Here is a 20,581-nt window from a genome sequence, read left to right on the forward strand (position 1 = left end):
ATAATTTGCGGCTCGGCTCTAGAAACACACTCATGTATTTTGATATTGTTGTCATATTTACTGTAAAAATATAGTAAGATCATTAAAAATAATTTTACATCCTGCACTCTATCTGTAACATTGTCAAGTTACTGTCATTTGTTATTATCTGCCACTACTTTTGGTTTTTGAGGCTTTTGAACTTTATTAATCAGAAAAATCTTAATCTGATTATTATTGATTTTGCAGGGAATCTTGTCATCTGTTCTGTTGGATGGTTCTCCTTTACGTGGTTGGAAGATATTTCCTATTTCGTTTGATCACATAACTAATATTTTATTCACCAATCCTATAGCACACATTGCACACCCACTTGTTCGGAAATCAAACAAAATGGTTCTCAAAGAAACAGAAGGTAAGTCAAGAAAGCCTTTCTTAAGTAGTGTATGCCCAATAACTATGAGCATCAAAGCATAAATCTTTATCAAGCTCACAGCGTGTTTCTTTAGATGTCGATTTTAGTTAATGGCAATATTTCCAAAATGCAATTTACTTATTCCTGCATAGATCCTCAAATTAAGGGCTTATCTCAATAACTTGTAGATGGAGATTGCAGCTATTCGAATAGTAGCCAGTAATTTTTCAGAAATTATTTATGCATGCTTGATGAAATATGACACTTATTATGCTAAGCAACCCAAAGACAGCCATATGTTTCAGGCAACATTAGCCATACATCAACAGGAAGTCACTTGAAAGGCTAAATGTAATCTTCAAGACATGCTTTAAATACTTGTGTAAATCAATCTCTCTATCCAGATGACCCTTGTGGGACTCCTCAGAGATTCAAGAAACTATCCTGTATCTCACTGCATATGAATTTCTTGGATAGGAACTAAAGGAAGGTGCCTTAACCATCATATATAACAATGTTATTAAATGCAGTAGCGACCCCTGTGTGCAAGATCATGCCTAGCTTCATATGTAACATTGAGTGGAAAGTTGTAGGAACCCCTAATTTACAAGACCATGTAACCAGAATACACAAAAATGCAGGATGTCACCTTGGACAAACGGATTTGTAATGAACAACAGTAGGTGATGCTGCCTCCTTTTTGTGTTCAAATATGTAATAAATACAAACTTCTACAGGGAGAAAAACTTATGTTATACATCTGTATTGAGAACAAGGAACACGTAATGAGAGCTATATTCTTTGACATAATTGATGCTTCCACCATAAGTGTATAACTCTTCTTCTTATACATCATGGCAGATGATCCCTTGAAAGGTCCAGCATTTCATGTTGGCCAGTTTGTTATAAATGAAACAGATCAAGTGAAAGATACGTACATATCATTTAGAGGATGGAGCAAAGGTGTTTGTTTTGTTAATGGTTTTAATCTTGGAAGATATTGGCCGGTATAGTTTCTCTCTCTCTCTCCCTCTCTGTCTGCCTGTGAAGCTATTTAACTTTTCAATCTAAAATTAACTTGTATACTCTGCAACAGTCTGTTGGACCTCAATGCAGCCTCTATGTTCCAGCTCCAATCCTGAAGCATGGAGAAAACACTGTGGTATGGGTTCAATCCTTATTATTGTTGGTGCTATTACCTTAACTGGGAACTTCTGTTTCTATTCTGCCAAGCTATCACAATATTCTCATGTGCCTTTCCTCTTGCTTGCTATTTTTTGCACTTCTCCTGCATAAAGTCATCAATTTTATTTTCTTTAAATATCCAATTGGACTGGTAATTTTTTAGGCTATACTGATAGTTAACTTGGACTTTGTACCAGTGCAGCAGCATTTATATCATTAAAATCAAAGGCAGGAAATTCATGATAAAATGCTGCTCTCCTAGTAAGGATTTACGCAATGTCAATTTTGCATTTCCTAGTGTTGAGAGCAATGGGAACTCAGAACCAAGTCTAAAGACGATAGGATTTATTCTGAATCAAGTATTTGAATTAAGTATCCTGAGCTTATGTGAATAGTTCTCTTATCAAGGTTAGAACTTGTACAGTTTGAACTTTGAACTGCTTCAGCAAATGTGAGCATGGTCTGTGATGCTTTAAGAGAAGTTATAAAAACATACTCAGAGAAGGATCTTTTTTCCAATTAATATGAATATTGTAACACAAATATGCAAGGTTATGAACTGGAAATTAGCAAGATGAACATCATGAAAGAAGGCCAAATTATAGAGATGCTCTAGTAGGTCATGTTTGTATGTCCTGTCCACTAGACTCTTCCAAACTGGTGTATTTTGTAAAATTATTGTCTTGGATTATGACATTAGCATGACTGTTCACCGACTGATACTTTGTCTTAACTCGCAACATATTTGTTATCACCTTAATCGATTGTCTCATCTTCAAGAATGGCCCTTTCTTTTCTTGCTATTTGAGAACATGTTATGCAAACACCAAAGGTAAAGGTAAATCCATTGTTTCATTTTATATAATATGTTGTATAATATTTGCTGAGAAAAGAAAGACATGATATGCTTATGATAAATGACATTAAAAAAGGGATAAACTTTCTGACTATTGCACCTGCTACTTGTAGGTATTGCCAGCTTTGTGCCGCTAGAAATGGCTTTTAATTAGCTCATACTATTTCTGTTGCATTTGTGACAATGTCTATCGGCTAGTTTGTGGCTATTAAAGATTCACATCATATACTTACCAGAGTTTGCCAATAGCAATAACAAAATGCACTTGCTTTTTAAATTATGACGTTTTACACGGTATGACAGTTGAAATTGGTATATTGCTGTGATTCTGGATCTGCTGAAATATATCAAAAACTTTTAATCCGTTCTTTTGTCATCTCTGAATTAGCTTGGTGTTTTCTTCAGGTGTTGCTGGAGCTTGAGCAAGCCAATCTTGAGCATGTGATCACCTTCGTCAGTGGACCTGATTTTACTTGTGGACCAACTCGTGCAACATCTACAACCTAGCTTGCGCTATATGTGAGACGGACGCACTTGTGTTGCGTATCTAAGTTATCCTGTTTCACATTGAAATTGAGTCATGAGAACCGCACTGCGATTGCCAAACATGGTTACAAATATTATTCTTAGCGACCTTTTTAGCAGTGCAAGACATTTTCTTTTTTCTCTCAGGATAATTTTGGTCTACTAGCAGTACTGTGAGCAAGGATCGCAGATAAATGCCTACAACATGGTACAAGAGGCTTAAGACGAATGTCGTCAAGAACTCTTTTTAAAATAGCCACTTCATATTCACGTTTGTAGATTGAGGTCACGTTGAACCGGAAATAAGTCGATCCATTTTTCTTGGAGCTTACTTTGATTAACTTCAGCTCGGTTGAAGATGCTCATTCAAACTTGCAAATAAAATGAGAGTCTGGAAGCTGAATAAGAACACCAAGTGCTTGGTTGTTAATTACGAACAACATATGCTAACGTGTTATGTATCATAATGTGGTAGAAAGCTGAGTCGAAATTAACTTCAACCTCTGCTATTTGATTCTTGTTTAGGTTTAAGACGCGCACACACACGAATGTTTGCCTAATGCAAATAACAGATTATTACAATAAAATGATAAACTAAATCAGTGCAGTGCTCTTCAAGTTGGAGGTCAACAATGGGAAAGGAAAAATCCTCTGACCGGTCCCCAGGATCCCTCTCGGATCAAACCTAGACTTCCTTTCTAGAAAGACTGACCATTTTGCACCAAAATGTCTCCTCCACTCACTCTCCTCTGTATAGTAGGGAAGATACATTTTCACGCCAAGCTTTCTTCTTTCGCATGCCTTACATATCTCTCTGTTCTGCTCTTCATAGAACTCCCAGTCGTAAACTGCAGATCTCAGCAAGCCCACTGAGTAGAAGACCTCCTCGTTCGGTACTATGGCTGACATTCTGTCATCCCATCTGCAGATAATCTTTGCCATCTCAATCACATATCATGAACGCACAAAAACTGAGTGACTCAAGCAGATTGATTCTGCTAGGCAAGAGGGGCTCAAATCGAGTTATGGACTTCAAATGCCTCTCTAGCTACACAGGTTCCTAGTCTTCGTTCCTGGCTCATGATTGATCAATCCAAAGGACATAGATACTCTTCAATTTTATCTTTATCTACAAACCATATCAATCAATGAATCAAATTTGAGGTAAGGTTTACTAAATGGCCAATCACCTTCGCTAGACATGGTGGTGGATGCTGGAGATTACTAGATACATGGCAATATTTATTACTTTCCCATTTAGTCACAGAAGTTACATGCATGGTATGTGCTGGATACCCTCTAATATGACAATAGCTGGCTGGACGTGACTCAAAATGGATCTACCTAGGTCAAAAATCTAGAGAATCATTTGCATTTCAAGTTTCTTTTTGGATGTAGATTTGGTTCCAAGTCAACCCAAGGTAGTAAAATTTAAAAAAAGAAAACACACTATGACAAATAAAAAAGTTTATCAGTGAGACTCGTTTTTGCCGGATTCAGGTCGATACTTGGCGAAATTGATAACGACTACTTTTTCCCTGGTTTTACCTGCTCCTCTTCATAGGGTATACAAGCAATGGCCCCGAAGTATTGTTTCGAGAGAGTATTCCCTTGAAAACCACATCGTGGAACTCCAAGATCCGGGAAGCAGGCACGAACAAGCAGAGCCATGGGTGTGGAACATTCCACAGCCCTCTTGACCTGAGCTTGATCTCCCCATGGCGCACTCTGTTCAAGAAAGCCATGTAGGTAACGTCCTTGCTAGCCATCATCCGTGGTATATAGTGCAACTTGCTCATCAGACCCTCTAATTCCTGCCGAGGCCAAACAATCGGGAATCCTAGTTAATACTTCATGCCAATGTCGTGAGAAGTAAAAACCAGAGGCCAATCACTTTAGAAAAAATGCAAAGAATCCGCGGTCAGCCTTTTCTTTAGAACAGTTTTGAAAGCTACACTTGTCATATTTACTAATAAAGTTAACGAATTGGTGCACCCTGCATGCATCAGTGATCAGCTTATGATATTCAAAGAGCACAATGTGGCAGCAAACAGCAAACAAAAGACCTCGAGATCAACCAAATTGTTTACGTGTTTTAGTTTTATCACTCGATTCTTAAACTCCAGATGAGCATCCGCTATTTGTTTTGGAACTTTGTGGCACAAATCTGTGGATTTCTCGCATGCCTACTTACCATTCATGCGTCCACAATCAGAGTATCGTGATCAAATAACATCCAAAAAGTCTTTGGCATCATTAAATTTAGGAAGAGAACATGCATACGTACCTCATCGACATGATGCTTTGCAGAACGGTCGTTGTAATACTTGCAGAGCTCCAGGCAGTAGAGGATGGTGTTGTTCGTGGCAATATGGTGAGGGAACTGAAATGAAGATGATCTCCAATTGCTATTGCCGTCATTCTTGTCAGCCATCATGACGAATCCTTCTACATAGTCAAATCCCTCATTCTCCTTGTCCCCATCCCCACCATGCGAAGATACGAGAAGCTCTTGGTCCCTTGTGAAGCCAGAGAAATCAGAGTAAAGCAATCTCACCCACCTCACCTGCATTGAAGTAAATGCACTACCGTTTGAAGTTTCCAAAGAAAAGGATCTTGGTATATAAGATAAATGAACAAGCTAACAAAATTAAAAGATCATTTGTGCTGGGTTGGTCGACTATTAATAGGACAAGGACGTTCTCTCTCTCTCTCTCTCTCTCTCTCTCTCTCTCTCTCTCGTGCAGTGGATACATACCATCTTTGGAGCTTTTTCCAAGATAATTCTTGCTCTTGTGATGATGCCAAACTGCCCAAGTCCTCCAAGAGCAGCATTGAACAACTCTGAGTTATTCGTCCTTGAGCATGTCTGCGTCTCCCCCTTCCCTGCGTTTAGATTGACCTCAGTTTCACTTCACAAGTACTTAACCTACACTGCATACACGCACACTCTCTCTCTCTCTCTAAATCCCCACCATCCATTACGTCGAAAAGCGATTGCTGCCGACCGACCGAACGATTGATGTGATTACTACATTGTCGATACTTACGCAGAGGGAGCTCGCATGGTGAGTAGCGCGCGATGGCATCTGTCAAATTTATGAAGGGGATCTACGCTCTTGGTCATGCACTTCAGTGATAGACAGATTCTGTCATGTGCATTAATGACATGCAATGGTGGGTCTCCGATTTGTATTGTGAATGGTATGTAGAGACAAAGAGTGTGGGTAAGCGAAGTCTGGACCAATTGAAAAAGCGATTTGACAGATGCCACGATCTCCACTGAGTGGTTAGCGTAATTATTTAAAAGTTGTTTTATTTTTGGCTAGCTAGTCTCGTCCATATAATCCCTTGGGTGAGCAAGAGCCACCTTTCTTGCTCTCCATCATTCTCTCGTGTCGAAGATCATTCTCTCGTGTCGAAGATTATTTTGTGACATAAGTGGACCTGTGTATATCCGTCAATCTGAGTGTCGCACTGCCACCGTTTGCAATCTACAAAAGTAATGATCACGTGAATAAAACTTACAACTAGACTCCCACTAGCCCCGCCAGCTTGACTGGCTAGATTGTCAAAGAGAAATTCTTGATAAAAAATCTTAATAACAAGTATTGAAAATCATCTGCAAGCATAGATAAATTGTTATTCCTATCCACTTGATGAGTTTCACAGCAAGTTCCGCAGGAGAACAGCTAAAGATCCTCGGCTCTATGTGGAATATTGCTCAGGACATTTTGAAGAATGCATTCGTTCTGCATATTCCAATTGAAAAAAAGACTTACTTTAATCAACTTGAGGTTGACAATATTTAAAGACCAAACTTCTCTGCTAGAAGGAGCTTCACTTACAAGTTGAACCACACAATACTTCTCACAAACTGCAATTAGGTTTGGGCGTAAGAATTGTTATCGACTTGGGATAAGGAGTACTATTACTAAGTCTTGTCACTCTCATTGCGACTTGTACGACTCTTTTGCATAATGACGTCTAGGGATGTAATGGGTTCATGAGGACTAAAGCTGTTTCAGCAAGTATCTTGTGAAATAAGTCTTCATCACTTCACATAATTGGGTCCGAATAGTGAAGAAGGTTCAAATGCTTCAGGGAGGGAATTTCCCCAACTATACCTTGGATGTTTAAAGATAAAGAAAAAAACTTCAAATAGTAAACCCGGTTGATAAGTTTTAGGAATGTAACTCTTTTCCAAGTCCGAAAACAGTATATGAGAAGTTAGTAATATTCTAAAGCTTTTGAAAATACACGGTCGATGAGGTAAGAAATGAATTTCACTGACTATCCTACGATGTGAGAATGATCAAGTTGGTAAGACGTTAAGCTTCAAACTTTTTGAAGTCCTCATTGGCGGCAAACTAATTTGTAGCAGAGGCTTCTAGTTGGCTGCAACAAAAAAAGTTCACAAATTGCTTTAACGACTAGAGACTGGGAGAAGATCTACTGTCTCGCCTTTCCCTAAAAACACTGTGTGCAATTAGTAAGCTCCATAATACTCCATGGGATCTATTGGTTATTAACGAAGAAGAAACTGACTATATATATATATATATATATATACTAAGTTTCGTAAAGTAGACCAGTCAATGATTGGTGGCCTCTCAGTTTAATTAGAATGAAAAAGACGTTATGTCATTATTTATTAATGGCCCAATAGCACCTTGGATTTTGTGCACTTTGTTCTTTGTTATCCTTGGTGCACCTGCAGCCTATAGAAACCAGACAAAATAGGCACATCCAAACCCCAGGGAACGAGCACGTCCCTCGGCGGGAGAGAGAGAAAGAGAGAGTTGTGGCTAGTGGATACCTGTGATAACGTCTAATTCCAGCACATTGCTGATTTGAGGGCCATGGCGGAAGGATTGGCCACTGATCCCTCCATTAGAGAGCGTTCCACCAACTGTAAGATACAAATAATCCGTCCACGAACGTGGTGCAAGCCCATGCTTCAAGGTCTTGCGAAGCACGTCTATCCACAGTTCGCCACCTCCAACATCTATATAGCATTTCTCTTCACTTGAGCAGCCAAAGCTGTTAGCGTTCTCATTATTAATGGCGCCACTGTTCAGGGACATCATTTCTATGACAACACCATTCCCTGCCTGTGCTTGCCCATGTAGGGAATGTGCATGGCCCCTTGCTGTTATGGGAAATGGTTCAACCGACTCGTAAGACAACTTGATGAAGGCTGAAATGCTATTGGTAGAAGGCGGCCGGAAAACTGCAGACGGCACATTCCGGTGCATCCTGCCAAAATCGGTAGAGGCGCGGGTAATGGCATGTGAATCCATACTTATGTGTTTGGATAGTTCAGTAGGAAGGTGATTGAACCATGGCTGGAATAATGGACAAAGCAAGGATGAAAAAAGAGTTGCTATAAACATAAGGAAGGTGGTGGAATTCATGTGTGTTGGTGATAGATGCTGCAGGGATGTTCTTGGGGTGTATATAGAGGTAAAGGAGGGGAAAATAACGAGGGAAGATCTTTGAGACGTGAGAAGTAGATTCTGGATAACGGATTGTTGTCTGCTTCTCATTTTTTGGTATTTTCTAAAAGGGGCCTTAGGATTCATAGCAAACTCTTTCTTATTATTTTTCCTAAATCACTTTTTTTTGTACCAATATAAGACAACATCGGGTAGATGAACAAATTAAAGAAAGATAGAGCAGAAGCTCAGAGGAAAAGAACAGGAGCATTACAAAAAAACAACGGTCTTTGCTGATCAGAACCAACATCCAGAATACTACAATTTAATTGATTCTACAGATTCCTCAGGATAGAACAGCTTGATCTCATGCTATACTTGTAGATTATCGTGTCCATTAGTCTAAAGTACTCGTCTGTAGAGTACGTAAAGAGGCCTAGATTCCAAGGGCATATTATTATAAAAAAGTTGCCTTACAGGCAAAACTAAGGTAAATGAAAAAGGAAGCCGTAGCACTGACACAAATTTAATTAGTGTTTAATTTCTTTACAAAAATAAGACTTGTGCAAGTCAAAATGTGCCGCTAAAGTTACTGTAAAGCGTTCCCATAGTAATCAAGCTGGAAGTAGGTTTATTAATCGAGGGTATGTAGTTGACCTCAAATACTTCTTTTCAAAGAAACATGAAGATGTATAATAATTTCTTGTTTCAAATGCTCTAATCATGAAATGTATAAAAAACACAAACCAGTTATAAGTTAATCTTCATAAAGATAAGGTGCAGGATCTCAGTTTATATTGTCTCTGCAATCTATTCTTGTCAAGAACTTAAGCATGCCCTTTCATTATGGGTCAAGGTGGTCGGCATATCCTGGAGGAAGGACTTTCATGACGAGACAAAATGAACATAAAGACAAGGACTCTGCCATGCATGTCTGTAACTTGAGCCCAAGATGAGATGTTCAAATTGCTATAGATCAGGAAGAGTAGATGGATAAACAAAATCTTGATGACTACTGCTCTGTAGATAGCTGCAGCACCTTACCATATGGACCAAAAATATCCAAGATTTGGGGGCTTTTCATAGGATACTGGAAATCTATGTCTGATAAAGGTTAGTAGGACGTGCATAATTCTCCCTCACAAGTTGGTCGTCAAGCAGCTTGGACAGCATGCAGATTATGGTTCAGAATGTTTAGACAGACAGTGGAGCTCGCACAGTTGCAGAGCAAGTTGATCATATATGTTGATCTACGTCCTTTTCAAGCAATTTCATTCACAAAAGTTGGCATGCATATCAAGGAACTTGGACTTATTGCACATGGATAACTGTGTGAGTGATTGACAAGTCATAAAGTTATATTGTCACTATGGCAATTAGCAATTTACTACCATGATGTTTCCCATACGTTGTTAAGTTTACTGGGAAAAGAAAAGTTAGTTTGGTCTTGGATGGTAATGGACTCAGGCTACCCAGCTTTTTCAGAATAAAACACATATATATATATATATATATATATATATATATATTTATACACACACATATATATATATATATTATATATATTTATATATATATATATATATATATATATATAGAGAGAGAGAGAGAGAGAGAGAGAAAGCCCATAAAATGAGAATATAAACAAGATTTGGGGACAAGAGGTCCCCTAAATACAAAAACAATCCGCAAAAAAAACATACCGCAAAAAACACAAGCAGGAACAACAAATATACAATACAATGCACAGAAAAATAGGAGAGAAAAGGAAAGACGAAGCGGTACAGTCACCCAGCCGCAGTCAGGCGGCAGCGCTTTAACTGAATGGCGAACTGGATATCCCCTTGCACAAGACGAGCCACAAAATCTGGTGAAGAGAAGATACCCCTGAAGACCCTGTTGTTGCGCTCCACCCAAATGCGCCACCAAGCTGAAATGAGCCACGACCTCCAGACATGACCCCAGGAAGCAGTCAGGTGGGGGGAAGGACAAAAGAGGAAGAGAAGACGAATGAATGGTGGGTTTGGAAGATTACTAACAAGGGAAGGCCAAGTAGAATCAAGGACACTAGAAAAAAAAGGGCAAGAAGTAAAAAGGTGGACCCGAGACTCAGTCGCAACAAGACATAGGGGACACTGATTAGCCAAACTGATGTCAAGGCGCTGTAGGTGATCAAAAGTGTTAGACAAAAGCAATGGTACGAGGAGATGGGCCAGGAGACCAAAGAGACCGGGGGGGGGGGGGGAGTGACGCGACAGAAGGACCAAAGGATGCCAGGTAGCAAGAAGAAAAAGTGAACTCACGGGTAGGTGAAAGGGGTCAGGATGGGGCCGTGGACGATGAGAGGTCAGCAAGGCGGAGGAAAAGAAGAAGGACAGAAAGCATGTCGGACCAAAAGTGAGAGGGGGAGGTGTGAAAGATAGAACTATGCCAGACCGGATCCGCGTGAATGAGAGAGAGGTGACACTTGACGGAATTGATAGAAAGACCCGAGATGAGCTCAAAGACCCGAAGGATGAGCCACGTTCTCACAATCTGCTGGCGGGAAGCACTGCCGAACAGGAGAAAATCATCTCGGCGAGTTATTAGCCCTCATTAACAATAGGCAAGGCCGGCGAGTTGGGATCAATAACTTTTTGTATTGCATCTATCTCAAGATGGAGAACTTATATAGGGAATGGTAAATATGCACCTCAACTTCGTGCTCTTCCTTTGGGTCGAAAAAGTAAAGCCTTTATGGAGACAGAAATGGTGTGTGGAAATTAATTTGTGCAGAAAAATTTTGTTTGCTTAGCAGACTAATGAACAAGAAGAAAATAAATTTAAATTGTAGGTTTGAGCTTGCCTGGCGCTCTTTCTCTTTAGATTGTAGAACTGGCTACCATTGTCTGCCATGTGGTTAAACAGTTTATGCTTTAAAAGTCAAGATTGGGTGCATTGAAATTGCATAAATGCTGTAAAACCACTGTAATTGCATAAAAGTTCAACAAGTCCTGTCCGGCCTTAGATGCATTTTGCAGGTTGTAACTTCTAAAGCACAGAAGTTAGCTAGTTTTTGATAACTTGGCTCGATCATGTGGTTATGCAATGACTGAAAATTCAAATATTGTTTAATTGTACGGACAACAAAGACAACAAAATCCTATCTAGGCATCAATAAAGCGATCCCAGAGCTAAATGTATAACTTGGACCATAAATACCACACCCAATCTATTATTCTTTCCAAAAAGGCCTCCATTAGTTCCTTTGGACTGTAGTTGCACAAAATCTGAATCTCCTTCTTCTTTTTCAGAACCTCTCGCTGCATGTGGAGACTAAAGAACTGAGGCTTTTCCAAATATTAAAGCTGCCGGCGCCAGGGTCCAATCACATTTTTCGGTTTTTGCTGTTGATTCAATGAACACTTCCCTTTCTTTGTCCATTTTGGAGCACTTTTCCTAATTTGTCTTGTAGACACAGTACGCCCATCTGTTTGTCTATTCCACACGTCAGATAACAAAAGAACAAAAGAAAAAGCGAACCCTCTGAACCTGAAAACACTCTGAGGAAGAGTGAGAACTGATCGATCTCCTATACTTGGACAAGGGGGCCATCACCATCATCAGGTCATCATCTCATTAGCTAAATATGCAACAGAGTCAAGCACAAGAGAATTGCCAAGTTATGACCTCCTTCGCTTATCACAACATATAATAATCGATAAACCTAAACCGACAAATTATCTAACTTGGATTAATACTTCCTTTCGGCTAATACTTTTTTAAGATTTCTGAAACCAAAGTGAAGAAGAACTGGGTCGTTTTGATATAAAATAATTTATCATCAGCAATATTACATATTTGGTTATTCGAATACGTGTTACAAAAATTCTAGTGGGTATTCAGTTTATAAACGAATGGCAGCAGTGTCTGCAGAGTGGATGGCCTGAATTGCAGAAGAAACAGACTTTCACTCACTAATTAGAAGCCATTTATCTCAGTACGATTTTCAGGGAGCCTTGGAAGCCTTCTATAAGTTAATGCCAGATCATCATCTCTTTCATCATTGATTGCACAACCTATTCCTTTGAGATGGCCAGGGATCTTTCAAGGAACATACGGCACAAGTTCAAAGTGCATTAGTTTCGTCAATCATCTGTGGCCACAAGAGAATTGAAGCTGTAAATGCCACTTATGATGTCCACTTATTCGTCAATAAAACTATTACCAATGAAAAGCAAAACAGAAATTGAAACATTTCTTAGAAGAAAACAAGACAAAGTGGATTAAATAATGTATCTCCACACTGACAGACAGCATGTGCATGTACGTGAAATGAGAACAAAATGAACAGCTAAAAAGGAATACAGAAGGACCACATAGCCAGGGGCGGAGCCAGAAATTTTTTATGAATGGTGACGAATTAAAGTTTCTAAATTTTGACTAGAGCCGAAATATCATTTTTTAAAATTTTTATATAAAACAAGTTTTCTAAAATTTAGATGTAATTTTTTTTTAAAAATAATTTGAGGTGGGGCCAGGGCCTATGCAGGCCCTGCCTTGGCTCTGACCTGACATAGCTTAAGCGAGTAAAGGGGCATAAGATCAGTTCGATCTTTCCAGATCTTGCATTGCCACCGCTTGATGTTATGACAACTGACTTCGCGTAATTTCTAGCTAAAACATTTGTTTTTTCTTTCACAAATCTAACAATATTGATGCATATTCACTTCAGTTTATTTGTTAAGAATGGAAACTGTTTCTGCTGAATAATGAATATGATTTTTATTTTATGGCCAAATGTTTTCTGAAAAGTTTGAGTCATTTGATTTTCAAATCTTAATATATGGACACCTGTAAACGCATATGGAAAAATTGAACAAATCGAGTGCTGTTTCTTATAATACCAGTAATATAGAACATTTTGTATGGTTATTTTGCCAAAATAGTAAAAGTAGCTTCAATGTCAGTATATAGATGAGAAGAATACCAAGGTTGTGACTTTGTGTCAGCCAATTATATTTAAGCATTGCATGAAGAGAGATGTGGCTCACATTCTGCTAACAAAACATAAAAAAAAAGGACAGCAAGTTGAGTAATTTTATAAGGTGTCAAAAATGGCTCGAAAAGAAGGATAATTCTTTCCCTGCTAAAGTCGATAAGCGCCACACCATCTTACCTACCATGGAAAGCATGTTGACACAGTGGGACAATTTAAGTTTGATACTGCCTAAGAACTGTATAAATGCACCCACATGCGTACATGTTTTGGGCATAAAGAATTTGGATGTGGGTCAGTATAAACAATAAAGTATAAACCCTACTTGGTTGTGTTCAATACAGGGGATCCAACTTCTGAAATCAAGAGGAAAGTGCCTCTACCACTAAACTCAATTAATACCCTTGGATCAAGAGTTCAATGCTCTACGATCTTATAAGTATCTGCCCAACTGCAGTTTGTCTATAAAAGAAAAAAACATGTAAGTTTCCATAAAGAAAAGTTTAAAACATTCAGTTTCTCTATAGATTCTGCTTTTCTCTGCATTTGGTTAGTCCTTAAGATTTTGTAGAGTCCTTATTCAATCTTAATTTTGATTTGCATCCACGCAAATTAATGAAAACATGCAACGATTAAAATATATTGTGAGCTCAGTGCCACGACGATTGTAAGCTGAGCAAATTAAAAATTTCTTTTTTCATTACTAGCTAAAACAGCAGGCATCGTACGTTAAATGCATGCTTTGTTGCTGCCGGCATTCTTATTATTTCCATTCGCCACACTACGTATATATACATACATATATTGCAATGCCATGCTACAAGCTGCTGGGCGGCGAGTGCTGAAAGCTACTGCATGTAGCTGGTTTAACAGTTGAAGTAACAGAAGCATGCGAATCCAGGGAACTGGAAATGGCATGCCCCATGCGTGGCGTGCTCCCAGTTTCGGCACTGATCGTTGCACTTATTAGAGTCGGTGCACACTCCCGACCATGTTGTGCTCCTCCTCTCGCAGAGCTTCGCTGCCCCGATTTGGATCCCTGACGATCACAACAGGAAAAGTGAGAAATGGGACACTAGGGACGCGCATGGTTATCCAGCAAATAGTAAGATCAGGGGGACATTTAGTTAGTAATTCTTTTTTTTTTTAAAAGTATGTTATCTATAGTCCTTTTATTTTTTTCGATTTTCATTTTTGTCTTCTCAAAAAGTTTTTTTTTTTTTTCTGTGTGAACCAGAGGTATTTTTCTTATAACTATAATGGTGCATGAAAATTATGTGCACCAGTATGGTGCATATAACCAGGTCCTCTTTTTTAGTGGTCGAGTGGCATGATTATAAGGGATTAGATGCTGCCATGTGTAAGGTGGCCTTTCAATAAAATTCAAATGGTAATTGTCATTTGCAACTTTGGAAAAAATAATTTTACATATTACACTTTGTAAAGCATTAATCAAGTTAAGTGGATAGTTCATAATCGTGAAGTATATAGACACTAGATCACGACCAACAATTGGATAACTCCTCCATCTGTTTCCTTCTTACATATATAGGATTTGAGTTGTCACGATTCAGAGAACAGTATATATGATACAGGCACACACACTAATTTTTTCAGAAGTGGACTTAAGAATTGGAGGCTCTTAATGCAGTAGATATTATAGCCCAGGGATATAGAAAGCACGCACGGTCTAAGTTATTAAGAGAGAATGCGGTATAATATATATGCGGCCTTCATTTGTATATTTCGAAACTTTATTAATCAAAGGTGGCAGAGGATCTATGAAACTAGTTTATTTGTTTGAGAAAACAGAAAGGAGATTTTGACAGAAATTCGTAAATGAAAGAAGGTTTAAGTTTTTGCATATCATTCATTTATTCAAACTTTTGCGCAAGATAAAACCTTCATCCAGTACATGGAAAACTTGACCGATCACAACTAAAGTAATGGCATATATATGGATGCCAATAAACCGACACAAAGACATATCAGAAAATTCTCCAAGTCAGAAAGGGATAGCTCACCGGGGCCGGCAGCGACGAGGAGGAGGATCAGGACGGTGACCATGAAAGCAAAATGAAGAGATTTAGCCATCTTGTGGTTACGTCGCAGAATTAGCGCAAGGAGAAGGAAATTTATAGATAGACATCAGTATTCGTTCTTCTTCGTTCTAGATCGAAAAGAGAATGAGGTCTGTCCTTGGTGCTAGTGAACCAACATTTAATCTGTGGCAGAAGCCATTGGCCAAGATCATCGCTTAGAGCAGACGCAATTAATGTTTACTTAAAAAGCAGAAGATTACAAAAACAAAGGTTGGTGAGGAAGAAGAGCACAAAATGAACCAACTCCCAGAATATCGTCCTATCTGCATGAGTCTGAGCCTGCGTGTCTGTGTATGAGAGAAAGAGAGGGAGGCAAGTGCCGAAATGAAGAATGGCGAACACAGGTGATTAGAACTAAGGAATATTGTCAAGATTCAGATACAGGCTAGTGTCTGATCTGAATTAGCTAGTTAAAGAATGCTACCAGTGGGGTTTGATAAGAAGATCCAAACCTCATTTGTGATGGGTCTGACAATGAAGATCGAGTAATGAAGTTCAAGTTAGGATGTCCCAAGTAGAATTCCACTGAGAATTCAATTTTACATAATAACTGACTAGTTTAACTTTATTTTATTTTATTTGATAAGGATATTCTAAAACAAATGCTCGCGGAATTAAACAAGGGTGGTAGACATTGGAAAAGAACATTGCCTGATCCAAAACGGTAAAAATTTCAAGGGTCAAGTTGAGAAGATCTGAGGGTTCATGCAATTTGGCAGAAAAGATGGCGTTTTCTTCATTTAAGAATTATTTTTAATTTGCCTAAACCTCAGCCTGTAGAGGTGCCTGCATCTGTGCAAGAACTAACCACTCGACTGCACTTCTTTTAGAAAATATAGTAATTGTTGGTAGTGAAAAATTGCAGAAAGGAGCTTAAAGTTTGGGCAGATGACAAATCACTGCACAGCTTTTAAAAAGCGAACGAATATATAGACGCTTAACTTTGATTCGAAGGACCGACAAAAGAAAACTATCTTTCATCGGTCAAAGGAGAAGCACTTCTGCATGATAAATATTTTTGTCATGTCAAATGAAAAGTTATGTTTTAAGTCATTAGGCGGCACTCTGAAAATTTCTCTTAAAAGTTCAGTGCTCATTGTTATTTTAGAAAATAATTTGCTATTTGTCCAAGCATTTAGTATCTTTTTGTAATTTTTTTTTCTTTTTACAGTTAAAATTTAAAGATGAGCAAGGATTAAGTATTGTCATACTTCAAGATTAAGATTTATTCAAAAGAATCCTATTTGATTTCCAATAGACATCAAGTGTCAAAGATAACATCGGTAAAAAAGAAAACAACGTCTGCGTTTAGCTATGTTGTCGGTTAAGAAAATGTCGGTAAAAACTATCACCAACATTTCTGCAGTTTTCTATGGCGCATATCCGATTCAATAACCATATATTCTAAGAGGGTGGCATTCATGGACATGATCATTAGGGTTTTAAATGGATTAGATCTGCTTTGAAGGTTTTATAGTTTTCATTCTATCGGATACGAATTACGTACGTGCATTGATTCACCTGTCCTCAAAAGACCTTCAGCTGTCTTGTTCTTTGGCATTCCATGAGACATAGGTTTTCCTTGCATAAAAAACACACCTACGTGCGTCTGTCAATTGTAACATATTTTTCAATTACATTAACTGTAAAATGAGATTTTTTAGATTATATATATATATAAAAGAAAAACATGTCACATTTTTTTTTTTATTTTTCTCTCAACTGTCCATTATGATGGATCAGATAATCCTCTTGAATGAGTTAGGAGGAGAACAGAGTTACTATTTAATTTTTCTGCACACACACACACACACACACATATATATATATATATATATATATATATATATATATATATATATATATATATATATATATATATATATAATCGGGCTGTATGTGTGGGTGTCACAAAGAGAGAAAGAGAGAGGGAGAGAGAGAACCATCTGTATATCCAATTCGAATTCAAACAGAGTTCAGCTAACTTGACTAAATTAACAGAGCTTAAATATTTTACAATTAAGCTCACCAAAACTTTTAGTTAAATATTTTCTGCAGAGATCCAAATGTGAAAGCTGACTTGCCTACACAATCAATAAAATAAATTTTCAAATAATCAATATACTAAACATGCCTTAACGAAAACAGAAAGACTTTGCTCAGTATGGGCAGTTTCTAATATATGTAAGTGCCCATTCATGTATGAAAAATCTCTGAATCACTCCCACTTCCCCTCCAAAAAAAATTTCTGGCTCCCACTGGTTGGTAGATGGTACTCTTGAACATCACCAAGTTGACCGGAGATCGATCACAAGTTTGAAAGGCGCGGCACGGATCACCTAATATTAGAGAAGTTCGATATAGTTTTTTTTTTTTTTTTTGAAAAAAAGAAGGCGACGTACAGACTTGACCAATTCTTTTTCAAAAATATTAATAATGAAAAATTTTACACAAGCATGTTAAAAATATTACGAATAATTGCTTTGAAAAATGAACCATGTTACCCAATAATTAAATGCGTGGCTTCACAATTATGAGGTGATCTTATCTCAACCGCAGTATCTGGCAAATAACTTTGACCTCTAGGCCACCCATATGTTAATAACGAACTAGTCAAAATTGGATATAAAAAATGTGAATCATCTGCCCAACATCATTACCTAACTTTTCAGACTTCTACCCCACAATTGGTCTGCAACTCTATATCTTAGTTGGATTTGGACTTTTTGTACTCAGTTTGACTAAGACACGAGGATGTAAATCAAATCCAATTCCTGCCTCTCATTAACTAGATGCTACTATTTTTCTCCGGCTCAGATCAAATTGGATCTTATCAGGTTCAGATATCCCACACACATCCGCTTAGAACATCTTAGAGCTCCCCATTAAAAAATTAGAATCCGAATCAACATCTTTAAGGGATGTAACATGGGATGTAACATAGTTGATCGAGCTCCCCATTAGAAAATTAGGATCCAACCACTCTTAATCAACATATTAAGGGATGTAACATAGTTGATCGGATTAGTGAGAGTCAGGTCGTTAGTTTGATTCCTATAAGCATTATTTCTTTAAATTATAAATAATGTAGTTGATGAAATTTCTAAACAACTTTGGCGGACCCTTCTTCTTGCGGTTGCGGCTCACGCTAATCGGGAACAAGTCTCGGTCAACCATGTCATGATATACAGTAAAGTCAAAGAATGAACTGTAAAGATTATGAAAGTGATTTGGCGGATTACGTTATCTGCTCTCGATAAGACTTGATGGCGACCTTAGTTTTCGTCAAAGGTTCGATCGAAGAGCAAGAATAAACAAATAAACACAGAAGGCCCGCCCATTCCCATGATGCTTCAAACTTTGTGGATGACTTTGTCCTCAGTCAATGCATATCGATCTATAGAATCAATGCCCCGAAGAATCCAATGGCGACTCCTGAATCGTTTGTTGAAACGATGTTATCCCTCGTCAGAGAGAGACAGGACAGAGAACCATATCGAGCAAGATTTACTGTGCTGATTTGTGGGCACATTACCATCTGAAAAATCTGACAGATGCCATTTCGTCGCAGTAAAGAAGCAAGAACAGTAGGGACACGCCAGATATCAAAAATTGGCTCTGTCTGTGGCTTTTTGACCAGTAATCAGTGTTATGTGCCCCCACAATTAAACCAGTTTCATTCTACATGCCAACTCCAACATCGGTCAGATCAAGAGATTTGATCTAATTCGCAGTGGAGCCAATGGCGTGAACGGAGAGATCTCATTTTGGAATCTACGTACTGCTAGTGGAGCAAATCTAAGTCTGACAATGGACAGAAGATATAGCGTTGGTCGTCATTATTCGTCTTGTTGATAATCTGTTTTTTCACGTGATAACGGAAGACGATGACTCATTCGGCAATCGAAGATTGCTCTACAAGAACAGCAAACAGTTTCTGCAGGGAAAATGACTCGCTGGCTTTTCCTTTTCCCAGATGTGAACGTAATCGAAGATTCGCATGCACAGGGTCATTGCAGAGGTTATCATGGCGACTAAGAGAATCTTCAGCAATGGAAGATCTTGTCTATTTGGTGTCCGGAGATAATCTTTTTTCTATACTTGAGGACAGATTTTTTCCACCAAACCAGCTTGTTGTAAGATATGCAGTATCTTTAGTCTTGCACGCGCCACAGGTGGCAAGCTGGACAATTTGTTCTTCGATTGTCTTCTACAATTCTTGCGTTGCTTAATTTGCTGTATATTATTATTATCAACGTGTTTTGTGCTTGACTAGTTTCTCCTACCAGGAAATTTTTGCACGTCAACGCCAATATTAATTCACTGTTTGATATTTCACGAGATGGGCCAGTGGAAGATCGATGGCTCCGGCATCCAATGTTTCCTGAAATTTTTTAGTTTTTCGTTTTGTTTAATTAAGATCTGCGAACTGAAGCAAGTCAAGATCGAAGATCAGTTTAGTATCCGGGGCGCATCTAATGTTGTAAAAAAGCAGTATTTGGCGCCATAAATATATCGATTTGCTCATGAATGTAGTTTATAGTTACATTTATCAGTCCGTACAGACACTTTTCGATGTTATGAACTTAAATATTAGTTTAAAATTTAATAAATTCATTCAAAAATTAAAAATAAAGAGAACTAGAAGCATCCATGTATTGTACAAGTTAAATACGTTATATATCAGCTGATAGGTTCCGATGAAAACTTGCTAGCTAACATTTTCAAACTTTTAAATTGGCTCCTGTAAAAATTATATTAATTTAGCCAAAGCTAGTGAAAAAAATTTCACATTTTTCTTTATAAGACAAAAAAAAAAAATCTTTCCCGGCTCCATTCCTAATTTTTTTATTTTCTGCAGGCTTAGATGTACCTGACCTGAATGCTGGAGAATGAATCCAAAGTTTTCCAAAAATGTCTAGCGATTTTTTGGTCAATGAATATCAGACAACTGGAAATAAGCGAAAGAAATTCCTTATATATACGTGTATGTTTCTTCGATTAGTAAATAATTTGTCGAATGCGTACTTGTGCACATATACATGCGCGTAGATAATCAGTTATATGGTACTCAAAGTTTTGGCATATTAGGCCAACTTACTT

General features: G+C 38.1%; 3 protein-coding genes across 6 annotated transcripts in view; 1 reads left to right on the forward strand and 2 right to left on the reverse strand.

Moving 5' to 3' along the window:
• LOC116256817 (beta-galactosidase 17) overlaps positions 1–3,100 on the forward strand; it is a 34,779-nt gene extending 31,679 nt beyond the window's left edge. For all 4 annotated transcript variants that reach the window (XM_031633313.2, XM_050078484.1, XM_031633314.2 and 1 more), the window contains 4 exons: positions 229–394; positions 1,256–1,401; positions 1,491–1,556; positions 2,841–3,100. In XM_031633313.2, coding sequence (XP_031489173.1) covers positions 229–394; positions 1,256–1,401; positions 1,491–1,556; positions 2,841–2,942 — 480 coding nt within the window. In that variant the 3' untranslated portion in view covers positions 2,943–3,100. The remainder of the gene's footprint in view (positions 1–228; positions 395–1,255; positions 1,402–1,490; positions 1,557–2,840) is intronic.
• Positions 3,101–3,554: 454 nt separating this feature from the next.
• Positions 3,555–8,263, reverse strand: LOC116255923 (cytokinin dehydrogenase 3-like). The gene is made up of 5 exons (XM_031632007.1): positions 7,780–8,263; positions 5,719–5,846; positions 5,248–5,526; positions 4,509–4,774; positions 3,555–3,882 (listed from the first exon to the last, which is right to left on the reverse strand). The coding sequence occupies exons 1-5, from the start codon at positions 8,261–8,263 to the stop codon at positions 3,555–3,557; spliced, it is 1,485 nt and encodes a 494-aa protein (XP_031487867.1).
• Positions 8,264–14,242: 5,979 nt separating this feature from the next.
• LOC116255924 (defensin-like protein 1) lies at positions 14,243–15,470 on the reverse strand. The gene is made up of 2 exons (XM_031632009.1): positions 15,401–15,470; positions 14,243–14,415 (listed from the first exon to the last, which is right to left on the reverse strand). Exons 1-2 carry the CDS (start codon positions 15,468–15,470, stop codon positions 14,243–14,245), a joined length of 243 nt encoding a protein of 80 aa, XP_031487869.1.
• Between the last annotated feature and the right edge of the window lie 5,111 nt (positions 15,471–20,581).

The sequence above is a fragment of the Nymphaea colorata genome, chromosome 6, assembly GCF_008831285.2.
Source record: "Nymphaea colorata isolate Beijing-Zhang1983 chromosome 6, ASM883128v2, whole genome shotgun sequence".
Taxonomy (NCBI): Eukaryota; Viridiplantae; Streptophyta; class Magnoliopsida; order Nymphaeales; family Nymphaeaceae; genus Nymphaea; species Nymphaea colorata.

Bases quoted from the DNA above. Each gene is read 5' to 3' on its own strand.
- LOC116255923 (XM_031632007.1), bottom strand. From the start codon at position 8,263: ATGGATTCACATGCCATTACCCGCGCCTCTACCGATTTTGGCAGGATG. The intron at 4,775-5,247 runs GTACGTATGCAT...TGGCCTCGGCAG, and splicing joins CAAAGCATCATGTCGATGAG to GAATTAGAGGGTCTGATGAG. The intron at 3,883-4,508 runs GTAAAACCAGGG...GATTATCTGCAG, and splicing joins TACCCTATGAAGAGGAGCAG to ATGGGATGACAGAATGTCAG.
- LOC116255924 (XM_031632009.1), bottom strand. From the start codon at position 15,470: ATGGCTAAATCTCTTCATTTTGCTTTCATGGTCACCGTCCTGATCCTC. The intron at 14,416-15,400 runs GTGAGCTATCCC...TGTGATCGTCAG, and splicing joins CCTCGTCGCTGCCGGCCCCG to GGATCCAAATCGGGGCAGCG.